At 57.7% G+C, this 11593-nt stretch overlaps 1 protein-coding gene and 1 long non-coding RNA gene across 4 annotated transcripts in view; both read left to right on the top strand.

Annotated features, from left to right (window-relative positions):
* The window catches only part of ACOX3 (acyl-CoA oxidase 3, pristanoyl), a 52668-nt gene that overhangs the window by 26720 nt on the left and 14355 nt on the right, over positions 1 to 11593 (top strand). For all 3 annotated transcript variants that reach the window (XM_046656142.1, XM_046656140.1, XM_046656143.1), the window contains exons 10-14: positions 371 to 493; positions 2051 to 2171; positions 4242 to 4364; positions 4590 to 4703; positions 11404 to 11519. In XM_046656142.1, coding sequence (XP_046512098.1) covers positions 371 to 493; positions 2051 to 2171; positions 4242 to 4364; positions 4590 to 4703; positions 11404 to 11519 — 597 coding nt within the window. The remainder of the gene's footprint in view (positions 1 to 370; positions 494 to 2050; positions 2172 to 4241; positions 4365 to 4589; positions 4704 to 11403; positions 11520 to 11593) is intronic.
* Positions 4717 to 9391, top strand: LOC124237018 (uncharacterized). The gene is made up of 2 exons (XR_006887914.1): positions 4717 to 7245; positions 7349 to 9391. It is a non-coding gene; the product is annotated as an uncharacterized LOC124237018 (long non-coding RNA).

The following is an 11593-nucleotide window of genomic DNA, read 5'->3' as shown; positions in this document are numbered from 1 at the left end:
GGGGCGTGGACCCGTGCTCGCTCCGTTCCAGGGGTCACCTCAATGGGACAGGAGGCAGTGGGGGTGTGGACCCGTGCTCGCTCCGTTCCAGGGGTCACCTCGATGGGACAGGAGGCAGCAGGGGCGTGCAGGGAGATGCACAGGGAACAGTTGCACCTTTGAGCGTGGTTGTCGGGGTGATGGGCGGGAGAACGGGCTGAGCTGAGAGCGTCAGGGGCACGGTTTCCTGGAGGGACCAGGAGACATTAAGTGGGAAAGTGAGCAGTGAAGTCCTGTCGCCCACGCTCCCGCATCTGGTGCTCACGGCATGCAGGGTGGGCTGGTCCCGAGGCCCTGGGGTGTATTTACGCGAGTGTCTTGTTTACTGCAGCAATGGCGCCTCCTCCCGTATCTGGCAGCTGCCTACGCCTTAGACCACTTTTCCAAATCGCTCTTCCTGGACCTGGCGGAGCTTCAGCAAGGCTGGCTGGGCAAGGACGCAAGTGCCAGGCAGGTGAGAGCTCGCTGTCTTCTCCGCGGCATTTATGTGGCTATTCACACTCGCTGGGGCTGGACGGCTCGAGGCAGCCTTTCTTTCAAACAGCGTGAGGCTGCTGGTGTCCAGGATGCGGCTCTGACGTACTCCCTCGCTGCGTCCACCCCCTCGGGCCCCTGGGAGCTCGCTGTGATGATGTGAGCAGTGTGGGCGCGTGTCCATACCCCTGTTTCTCAAGGATGTGCTGACAGGACTCCTAATTCCAGGCTGTGAGTTCAGCTGTTGCTCTCCTTTTGAGAACATGATGGTTTTGCAAAAGCCTCGTTCCTGGCCCCTCAGTAGATTTCATGGTTCGATCCTTTTGTAAACAACCCTTCAAAGATCTGAACCCAGCTGACGGGATTCGAGTTGACAGCTAAGGATTAGTGCCAGGAATGAGCGTGCAGATCCACTGAGATCAGCGACTACGTAAAAAGAAGTCCTTTGCTCATTTCTGTATTGACGGCTTACAAATTGATTTTCCATAGCCCCTCACGCTGCCTCCTGGGCAGGAGTGAGATGTGAATCACGAGAAATGCATTTGAAAACAGATTAAAAATGCTGCAGATTGGGTTGTACAACACCCTAAAGAGCCTGGATCAAATTAGCACATTTTGACTGTTCTGCATAAACAGGAGTCAAGAGGCTCGGACAACATGGGGGGAATGGCCAGCAGGGCGTGCTGCTGAGCAAAATGGGTCTGCCCGGGTCTGCTAGGGACCCCTCTCCGGAACAAAGGGGTTAAAGGTGTTTTTCCCCGTAGTGTGAGTCATTGAAACTTCTGCCAGCTGACATTGGACTTATTCTCCTGTTAATAATGTTACAAAGTGTAATCATGCTTTATTTTTGCTGAAACTCAGTGGTTTAACCCAGGCGCAGTAGGACCCAAAAGTAGCCCTATTTGAAGTTGAAAACCCTGGTAAAATGCACTATCTTATTTAGCAGGTGTGAGTGTGTCTCTTTCTCCTAAACGTCAAGCAGAAGCAGAAAGACATTTGTAAGATGTGGAAGGCCCAGGACGCTGGCTGGAGAGCACCCTTGAGGAGTCGACTGGGAAGGACCCCCCTTCACGGTCTCCTGGGACCCGTCCCCACGTCGCTCCTCAAGGGGCAGCGTCTCAGCACTGTGTCATCTCTTGCTTCTCTGTGTGGTCTCACCACAGACGGTGGGAACCTTAGACATCACGTTGCTCGTTTTCACGTTCGTGAACTTCGTGTAAACTGAGTCCTAATGTATGTTCCTGTTAGGTTTGCTTCTGCGACCAGCCCAATGCCCCTGGCTGGGGGTTATCTGCTGTACAAGCTGTGGTCCACTTATTTTCGTTGCTGTGAAATTGTCTGAGTGTACCACAATGTGTCCATTCTTAGGTGAATCCTGTTTTTAGACTAAAATAGGGTAGGGTTTCTTTGTTCTGCAGCTGTCAAGTGTCCCAGATTCGACTGGAGGACAGGCCTCTGTCGCTAGGGTTGAACTGGCCCCTGACCTCTGGTGTCAGAGCCTCTTTTCACTTGCTTTTGTTGGATTCCCTCTCCCAAGGCAGAGCTCGGACGTGAGATCCACGCCTTGGCGTCGGCCAGCAAGCCCCTGGCCTCGTGGACCGCCCAGCGGGGCATTCAGGAATGCCGAGAGGCGTGTGGAGGACACGGCTACCTGGCCAGTAGGTTTTGGAGAACATGTGACGCTTTCCTGTCCTTACTCCTGGTGGCTCAAGACCAGGGGTCGGCACACTGTGACTGCCCCCAGCTTTTGGGAATCAAGTTTTACTGGAACGCGGCCATGTCATCCGTTTACGCGTTTTCCGTGGCTGTGTTTGTGCTGCAGTCAGAGCTGAGGGGTCGTGACGGAGCCTAAGATGTTTGCTCTCCGGCCTTTTCAAGGACGTGTGTGCCAGCCCCGGCCCCACGCAGCTCCCTCCGCTTCTGACGCCCCACGTTCCTCAGTCGAGATCTGGGGGTAACGACACAGTGAGGAGAAACCGTGCGAAGGAGCCTCCTGCAAACCAGAGCAAAAAGCAGATTATCTGTTCGTTTGAATCGTGACGTTTTGGTTAATGACGTGGCAGTAGACTGGCACCAAGTTTTGTTCTGATGAAAAATTCTTAAACTTAGACAAAGAGAGCTGGTTTTCATTGGCATTGGCTGTCGTTTGGGCAGCTGGTGTACGGGTAAGGTAGCAGGCAACCCGTGGCCAGGGCCACATCCTGGCTCTGCCGCTCACTAACGGCACAGCCGTGGGCAGGCTACCCACGCCCGCTGTGTCTCAGTTTCTCTGTCTATGAAATGGGGATGGTTATAGGATACGACAGCACGTTCTTGCCCTGATTCAGTGAATACACACGCAGGAAGTGCTCAGCACGGTGCCGGGCACATGGCTTACCTGCAGAACTCCTTGTGCTAATCTCCGTAACCGACTGGTAGAACCTGGTTACGCACGGAGGGCCACTCACGCCTTCGAAACAGCAGCACGGGCAGGAACCTTATTGGCAGCTCATACCAACAGAAGCATCTCGGGCTCTTGCCGAGTTTGAGCGTTCCGGTGATGGGCTGTAGACACAGCATCCTGTCAGTGAGGGTCCACCCCAGTTTCTGCTCAAGCAGGGGCAGTGCCGCCCCCCCCATCCCGACCCCGACCCCGGCTCCTCCATTCTCCGCCTCTCTCCGTCACTGGTGTGTGGGTGACCATGGCTCTGCATCAGTCACTCAGTTACCGGTTTTGTCCTCCACACGACGCTCTTTGTAGTTTCTGTTTGTTGTTATAACTCATAGAGACGCTATAAATAGTTGAGAATAAGGAAATTGAGTCATGCAGCACTGCAGACAACAACATGACTGAACCAAGAGTCATTACATATAAAACACTAAACATAAGGCCTTTATCTAGGTTTAAATGTCAATTGCAAGTGACTTCCCTAAAGTTGCTCCCAGCTCCTCACGCTCAGTAGTCTAAGTATGGCATGGGCAGCAAGTCGCGAAAACAATAAGGATGTCATAGGTGACCACAAGCCTCGTGGCTGCTACAGAACATCTCACACCCTCCGGGGCTCTGTTCCTGGCAGTGTGTGAGTGGGAGAAGTCAGAGTCCCAGCCCTTTCCCATCCCAGCCTCACGTTGGGAGAACCTTCTCCATCAGAGGATGGAGACCCAGAGGTGGAGGGTCTGGGAAGCATCCCTTATAAAATATGCAAAGGAAGTGGGTTATTTAACTGGCAGAAGAGACCACAAGAGGGAAAGGAGCTTTGTCTTTGGATATTTGAAATTTTCTGCATGAAAAGAAGGGTCACTTCAGTTGTAGAAGGACGAAGGGCAGCCCCCGGACAGTGAGCCCCTAGAACATTCCAGGTCTCTCAGTGACGCCCCCCTCCCCCGCCCTGCCCCCAGGGAGCTTCTGCCGGGGGCCCATGCGGAGCTCATGATAACAGTGGGGATGCTACTGACAGTGACTCTGTCTCGAGTGCTCACTGTGCACCAGCACCACCCAAGTGTTTACGGGGACCCGCCCGTTGACCTCCCTGACAGCCTTACTGGGCAGCTGCCCCCATATCCGGAAGGATGGAGCGGGGCCTTTACAGAGGTGGGGGGTGCACAGGCCCCTGGGAGGTGGAGCCGGGCCTCAGCGGGGTGGGAGTGCCTCATCGGGTCAGGCAGGGCCGGGGACTTTGAGATCCCAGATGGGCGGGGGGTTCTCCCCGTGCACCCCACCTGATGGGAACGCTGTGGTTTCACTGCAGTGAACCGGCTGGGCCACCTCCGAGATGACAATGATCCGAACTGCACGTACGAAGGTGACAACAACGTCCTGCTGCAGCAGACCAGCAACTACCTGCTCAGCCTGCTGACCCGCCGGGCCCAAGGTGAGCCCGCCGCTCTCTCGGCAGCCCCTGGACTCAGACGGGGAGCTGCCCTCGGGCCCCGTGGCGTTAGCCCTCCTGTCGAGATGTACTATGTGTTTGCAGGAAGTAAAGGTGTTCTTAAGTGGTGATTGGCCAGCTCGTGAAATGGGGCGGGAGGGTCTCCCCTCCGGGACGGCTGTGCGTGGGGTCCCCTGGCTCCCCCCAGCTCACAGGGTGTGCTCCTAGGTGGTGCTCACTGCAAGAGCCCTCTGAAGACTGTGGACTTTCTGGAAGCCTACCCCGACATCCTTGGCCAGAGGTTCGAGGTGCCCAGCCTTGAGGACTGCCTGGACTCCTCAGGTGAGTGTGCCCCTTGCTGTCCCTGCTTCTGTCACGACCCCAGGAGGTGCCCTGTGCCCTGGGCGGGCTTTGGTGGTTCCCGTTGTGGCGGCAGTGGCCTTGGAGACCCCTGGAGGCAGCGTGTGGGTTTGTCCCTCATTCATTCGCTGATTCATCCGTGGAGCATCTGCCTGTGCCTGACACTGAGCTAGGCACTGACTCCAAAGGTGAAACGGCGGGAGCCCACTTCCTTCCCTGACTCTCTCCTCTCCTAAGGATAAAGAGGAGGAGGCCTCTGGGGTCCCACCTTGGCCTCGCTGGGCCCCGAAGCTCCCACCCGCCGCCCTGGGACTGGGCTCTCGTCATAGGAAGCTGGGGCTGTCCTGCTCATGGTCCACAATGCCGGCTGTCTCTGGGCCTTTGCACGGGCCAGGCTTTTCATTCTGGTTGTGGCCTCACCTGTCGTCCCCGCCCACCAGCAGCCCTCCGCCAGCTCTCTTCACACTTCAGCTGCTCCAGCCCCTGTGCCTCTCCTACCCTGGTAGCCCTCCAGCCCTTGCCCCCAGGCACCTCGTTCCCCGCTTCCTGCAGTCCCTGTCGCAGTCTTGCCCGTCGTCAGCATCCTTGTCTCCATGCTCCCCTCCTTTTGGTGTGATTGTCTCCTGGCCGAGCGCAGAGTTAACCCTGCAAGCCTGCTGTGCACGCAGGGAGCAGCTGCAGGCCCTGCCCCCACAAGGACCTGGGAACGAGAGCTGGCCCGGGAAGCGGCAGCTTATTGCAGAGCATGCGTGGTCCTGGCCCTTGGCTTCCCGGGCAGAGTCCTGCTCCTATGCAGCTCCCGCGTTAGCTGCAGACGGGCACTAGGCGTGTCTCTGTGCAGCTCTTGCCAGGCTGTGAGGGTGACTGAGACCTGGGTTGCTGCTCTCATGGGCTGTACAGTCTGGATGGGGATGGCCACCCACAAGTCCGGCAGGAGGCTGGTCAGAGAAGCAGGAGCTCTGTGGCCCCCGCTGGGGGCTTGGCTGGCAGCAACAGCCTCTGAGGAAGTGGCCTTGCAGCTGAGGTCACAGTGCAAGGAACGAGTGGGCGCAGGGGCCCCGAGGAAAGTCTGTGCTCGGTAGAGCGCCAGTGTCCTCAGGGCCAGGGAGACCCCGAGACAATTCTGAGCAAGAGAGCGGCCAGTGGGTTCGGATTTGTGATGTTTGTTATGACCATGCACATTAAAGTGCTACTCTGAAAAAAAAGGCTGCAGACAGAGGCCAGAGGACATAGTAGCCAGGGCAGGACAGTGGTGGCCACGGAGAGTGATGGATTAGAGCCTGGGAAGGACAGTGGTGGCCATGAAGAGGGACAGGTAAGAGTCTGGGCAGGACGGTGATGGTGGCCATGGAGAGGATTGGATAAGAGCACCAAGATGGGGATGGAGTGGCTGCTGCATCCCTGTCTGCGTCCCTGTCTCCGTCTCTGGGGGCCGTGTTTGGGGGCATCCACCCTTCTAAGTGCACGCACGGTGGGGGCACTTGAAATGCCCCTTGGGCTCTGGCTGCTCGGGCTCCAGTGGGTCCAGTGGCTTGTCCGAGCTGGAGACAGAGAGCCCGGGTCTGCCCCCACGCCTGTTGCATTCCAAAGCTTGGGATCCTCCTTGACAGCTCCCGGAGCCTCCTAACAAGCCATCAGATGAGATTTTGCAGGAGAAACAGGGTCGGACCTTCTGCCCCGCAGTTCGGGCGGCTTCTGAAGGAAGTGCCTTCCTCCCACGTGGTCTCACTCTCATTTTATCGAATCGCATGTCAAAAATAACAGCTTTGGGGCCGAGGGCTTGGGTTCACACTCCGCTTCAGTGGCCCAGAGTTCACTGGTCTGGATCCTGCGCATGGACATGGCACCGCTCGTCAGGTAATGCCAAGGTGGCATCCCACATGCCACAACCAGAAGGACCTACAGCTAGAATATACAGCTATGTACCGGGGGACTCTGGGGAGAAGAAAAAGAAAGAAAAAAAGTAGATTGGCAACAGGTATTAGCGTGCCTGTCTTAAAAAATAAATAAGTAACAGCTTTAAGCCACAGCAGAAATACCACTAGTTTTGTCGTCACTGTATCCGTTAGTAATTGCTGAACATGCTTCACTTTGCCACCTGAAACACCTGTTTCAGGTCATCTCAGGGACTTACTCTGTGGCCTAGGGACGAATCATGGAGTGTGTGGGGCAGAAGCTGACCCTTCTGGTCAGACACTCAAGACTCAAGCCCACCTGCCAGGAGAGCGAGGCATTAGGCTCCCCTTGGCTGCCGACCCTGTGCCCGGTCCCTCCACCCGCCAGCCCTGGATTCAGGCCCGTGTCTCGCCCCTCCTGCCTCAGCGTCCTCATTTGCCCTCAGGGTGCTGACAGGACCTGCTGCACCAGCTTTCATGGTGAGCTGGTGCGTGTGAAGCGCTCGCACGGGGCTGGGCACCACATGAGCACCCGGTCACTGTCGACAGCTGTCTGACACACAAGCGCGTGTGCTTCTAGCTTCAGTCACAGAAATCTCCGTCAGATGCCATACATTCCACTGACCACTGTGAGCAGAGGGCCCTTGGTGGGGGCGACCTGAGTGTGAGCGTCCCCTGGGGACTGGGGGCTGCTGGGCCCTCTGGGTGAAGGTGCCGCCATCCTCCCTCCAGGAAGGACAGAGGACACGTGGCACATGGGAACATTGGCAGCTGCAAGCACTCAGGGCTGCGTCGGCTGCTCACGTCTTCCGGAGAGCAGACCGAGGCAGAGAGCACATGGCGGGGACCAGCCCACCCCAGCCCACGTCAGCTGCCAGAGCTGGCATGCAACCCAGGGTGGGTTGACTTCCCAGCCCGACTTTCCTCCGTGATCATTGTCATCATCGTCGTCGTCATCATCATCGTCTTTATCAGCCAGAAAACATTTCTGGTGGTAATTTTTTGTTTCTCATCGGTCACCACGGTTTGGTACAATTTTTCTGGCGATGGCTAACCTTCTCACGGCTCTTCGCCTGCCTTCTCACGGTGCTGACAGGGAACAGGGACGCCCTTGAAGCTGTTTCTGATGGTGGCGGAGCTCCCCACGTGTTGCTACAGAAAGCACTAGAAAATGAGCTATTCGTTCTAAGAACACCAACCCAACCAGAACTTGTTCTTTAAAACCACAGCCTGTTGTGAAATCAGAAAGTATACAAGTGGGGCGCCAGCTTCTTGACGTACAGCCCGTGCTGCTGGTGTCCCCCACTCGCTGACACCGTGACGGCAAAGTCCACCTCTATACCGGTATCGGAACAACGCCAGGCGGGGCGGCATCTGTTTTTCCTGTGAGTGGCCTAACTTTTGCAAGATCCAGCAAAGTGAAAACATTTTCTAGGGCAAAGAATGCAACTGAAACTCATTTCGTGAAAGTGGCTCGGCGTTGAAGGCTAACGTTACTTTCTGTGCACACAGAGGCCCAGCCTCGTCCCAGGTGTTTGACCCTCCACCCCAGTCCTGGGCTCGCTCCACAGCCCATCTCAGCTGCGTCTTTGGTAGAAGTTGCCTGAGTGACTTACAGCCCTCGGGCTCGGTGGGACTGTGACGTGTGACCTTTCCAGCATGGAGCACCACCTGTTTGCAGGGTCAGGGTAGGGGGGCAGGCATGCTCTCTGTCCTGGTCCCAGGCTGTGCCCAGCGTGCACCCCGAGGATGGTGTGACACATGGCCCCGTGTGCTTGAGGACCGCACCCTCGCTGAGTGTGGGAGGCCTGTCTCTTTTCTCTCGTCGGCTCATTTGCAAGAACGTCAGACGACCTCAGCTCCATGTGGTTGCTGCTCTGACAGCCATGTGGACACAGGGGCTGGGGTCATGTCACAGCATGTGTCCCGTGGCTTCCATGGTACTGTTGGTGCACCGAGGTCTGGGAGCTCAGGCTGAGGCCACACTGCCCCCAGCGGTGTGACTTGGGCTAGGTCCTTAACCTCTCTGAGCCTCAGTTTCCCTTGTGACATACGGGGAGGGCGCGAGGTCGTCCCTGTGCTGTCCCTGGCAGTGGCGTGGCCTGTGGTGGGGCGCCCTCACTGGGGGCTGGCTGCCGTGGTGGGGTCACCATTCTGGGTACGTCAGATGCGGAGTGAGCAGTGTGCGTGTGTCCTCGGGCCCCTAACAGCCCCTCAACAGCCCCCCCACCCCAAGGAGGCGCGTTGCTGCTGGAAAGTGCCAGCTTCCCACCCGACTTCGTCCACCGAAGATTCCTCAGCTCCTGCTGAGCTCCAGGAACTTCCCACGCAGCCTCCTGTGCTGTGTGCTTTTCTCCGCTCGCTGGGGACTCCTCCCTTCCGTGCGAACCCCGCGAGGCAGCGTGACATACTTTTTGGTAAAAATTAAGAGCTAGATGTTGGGTTTCTAAAGGAAAAACATCCAACAACTCCCGTGTCAAGCTTGCTTTCTGTTTGAAGTGCAAAGCACACTGTGAACTGGTCACTGACATTGAGCCACGCGGTCACCTCTGCTGCGGACACTGCTTGGAGAGTCCAGGTGACTGCCGCAGTGGCGCGTCCCCCACAGAGGGACGCCTCCTAGGGCAGCGTGTGGGGACGTCCGGCAGGCCTTGGGGGACAGCGGGGTCGGACGGCGGGAGCCTCCGGTGTGGGTGGGGAGTCAGCACGAGCCGTTCCTGGCCCTGGCTGCGTCCTCGGGTTTGTTGCTGTGTAAATAAATCATGGAAAATGTGAGTCTGCAACCCCCTCCTCCTGCTGCCGTTGGTGACAGCCCATCCTACTGGGAAGAGCTGGGGAAGTGGCAAAGTCTCAAAGACCCCCGAACAGGCGTCCTCAAAACGGGCTCTGGGATGTCAGCCTTGCTTTCCAGGGACGGCCTGGAGGGCAGCATCTGAGGCTCAGGAGAGCCCGCTGGGCTCGCTGGTGTGTCAGCGTCCTGGGAAGCACACTGGATGCTGAAAACAGCAGAGACGTACTCGCACATGGTTCTGGACAGAAGCCCAAAATCCAGGGCTGGCAGGGCTGCCTCCCTTGGTGCCTCTGGGGAGGGTCCTCCCTGCCTCTTCCGGCTCCTTGTGGCCCCAGGCATCCCTGGGCTTTTGGCCACCTTACCCGAGCCTCTGCCTCCATTGTCACACAGCTTCCTGCCTGTGTCTCTGTCTTCTTTCTGTCTCTCATAAGGACACTCTCCTTGGATTCCGGGCACACCCTCCTCCAGGATGATCTCATCTTGAGATCCTTAACTAATTACATTTTCCCGAGTAAGGGCGCGTTCACGGGTTCAAGGGGGCAGGAGGTGGTCATGTCTTTTTGGGGCTCCTATTCAAGCTACACCTGGCAGGAGGCTGGGAGGGGTACCTCACCCCAGTTCCCTCTCCACCTGCCTCACTGGGCTCCCTGGGAACAGCTGTGTGGAGGGTACCTCAGGCCTCCCCCACCCAGGGCGGCGGAGAAACCAGCACCTCCCCCCAGGCTCTCCCTCTTGGTGGCTGTGTGAGCTTGGGCAGGCTGCTGCAGTCTCTGAGCCTTGGTTTCCTTTGCCCTGTGAGACAGTTTGCTTGCTCTTTAATGGACGTCTCAGTTGTGCTGAGGATTAACTCATGGAGTAGCCGTGAAACAGTCGAGTGTCTGCAGCAGGACCCCACCCATCGCTCTGTGTCCTTTTCCCAGGGGCTGGGCTATGTGACAGAAGGAAATCCCAGGACCCATTTGCCCAGGCTTCGGGCCCTGACCAACACAGCCAGGTCCCTCGTCCCCCTGGGAGCTATGAGCCAAGAGCAGCTGCCAAGTGGAGGGGCTCCTGCACCCTGTGTGCCCTCTGTGCCTGGGCCGGGGGAAAGCGTGGCCTCAGAGCCCCGTGGCCAGGCCAGGCCAGGTCCCTCCCACTCGCTCACCGTGTGCCCCAGGTGCCTCCTTGCACCCTATGCCCTCGTCGGAAGGGGTGGTAACAGCCCGCTTGGCAGGGTGTTGTGAGCACTGCCAAGTTCTCGGAACCACCTGAGAGGTGACGAGGGGCCACAGCTATGGGCGCAGCGCCTGGGCGGGGAGGGGGTTGGGGGGCCGTGCACCCTCCAGTCTCTCCCGGGGGGGTCTTCCTTCCAACCTGTCCCCATTTACATCCTGTCATAGCACTTCCCTGTCTGTCCTTCCTCTTGTCCCTGTATTGCGTCTGAGCTCCTTAGGAGGGATGGGCATGCAGCGAGGCCGCTGGAGAGAGGCGTGAGAGGGAGTGAGGGGTGCCCCGCTCAGCAGCCCCCTGCAGTAGTGAGGTCGGGGCTGGGCCGGCCAGGGGGATGGGCGCCCCCTCTTCTCGCCACTTGTCTGCCATCCACCAGCAGGTTGTCCTGATGTTTGTGCAAATCCCTGGTGACTGGGGGATGCGCCCCCATTTCATGCAGACTAAGCACGTGAGCACCAGCAGAACGTGTGGCCGTCGTAAGCAAGGTGCTCACCGGAAGGTGGCTCCGTGAACCTGCAGCCCCCGTGGTCGCTAGAATGGCATGGAGCTTGGACGGCCTCGCCTGTGCCTGTGCCTGTGCCAGCCTGGCCACCGCCCGGTGGGGGGTCTTGGGAAGCCCCCTCCCTGTGCCTCGGTTTCCACGTCTATAAACTGGCCCCGCCTCACACGCTCATCATGGAGATTTCTCTATACACGCCTGGCGCTCGCGATGCGTCCATCCCCGCTTAGTACAACTGTTAGATGCTCTGTAGTTACTTTGTTTTCTGTGTTTTCTCTCGTTCTGAAGTCCCCCTGGCAGCGTATGAGTGGTTGGTCTGTTACCTGCTCCGAGAGAGTGACCAAAAGTTAAATCAGGAGAAAAGATCAGGAAGCAACGACTTTGAAGCAAGAAACAACTGTCAGGTATGGGTTTGTCTTAAAAATTGTTTTTGTCTTATTTGCTCCTGATTCCTGTGTTGCCGTGTCCTCAGGAAGGT

The sequence above is a fragment of the Equus quagga genome, chromosome 3 (assembly GCF_021613505.1).
Source record: "Equus quagga isolate Etosha38 chromosome 3, UCLA_HA_Equagga_1.0, whole genome shotgun sequence".
NCBI classification, from domain to species: Eukaryota; Metazoa; Chordata; class Mammalia; order Perissodactyla; family Equidae; genus Equus; species Equus quagga.
The sequence above is the reverse complement of the archived record's forward strand: the minus strand, read 5'-3'. Positions and strand labels throughout refer to the sequence as shown.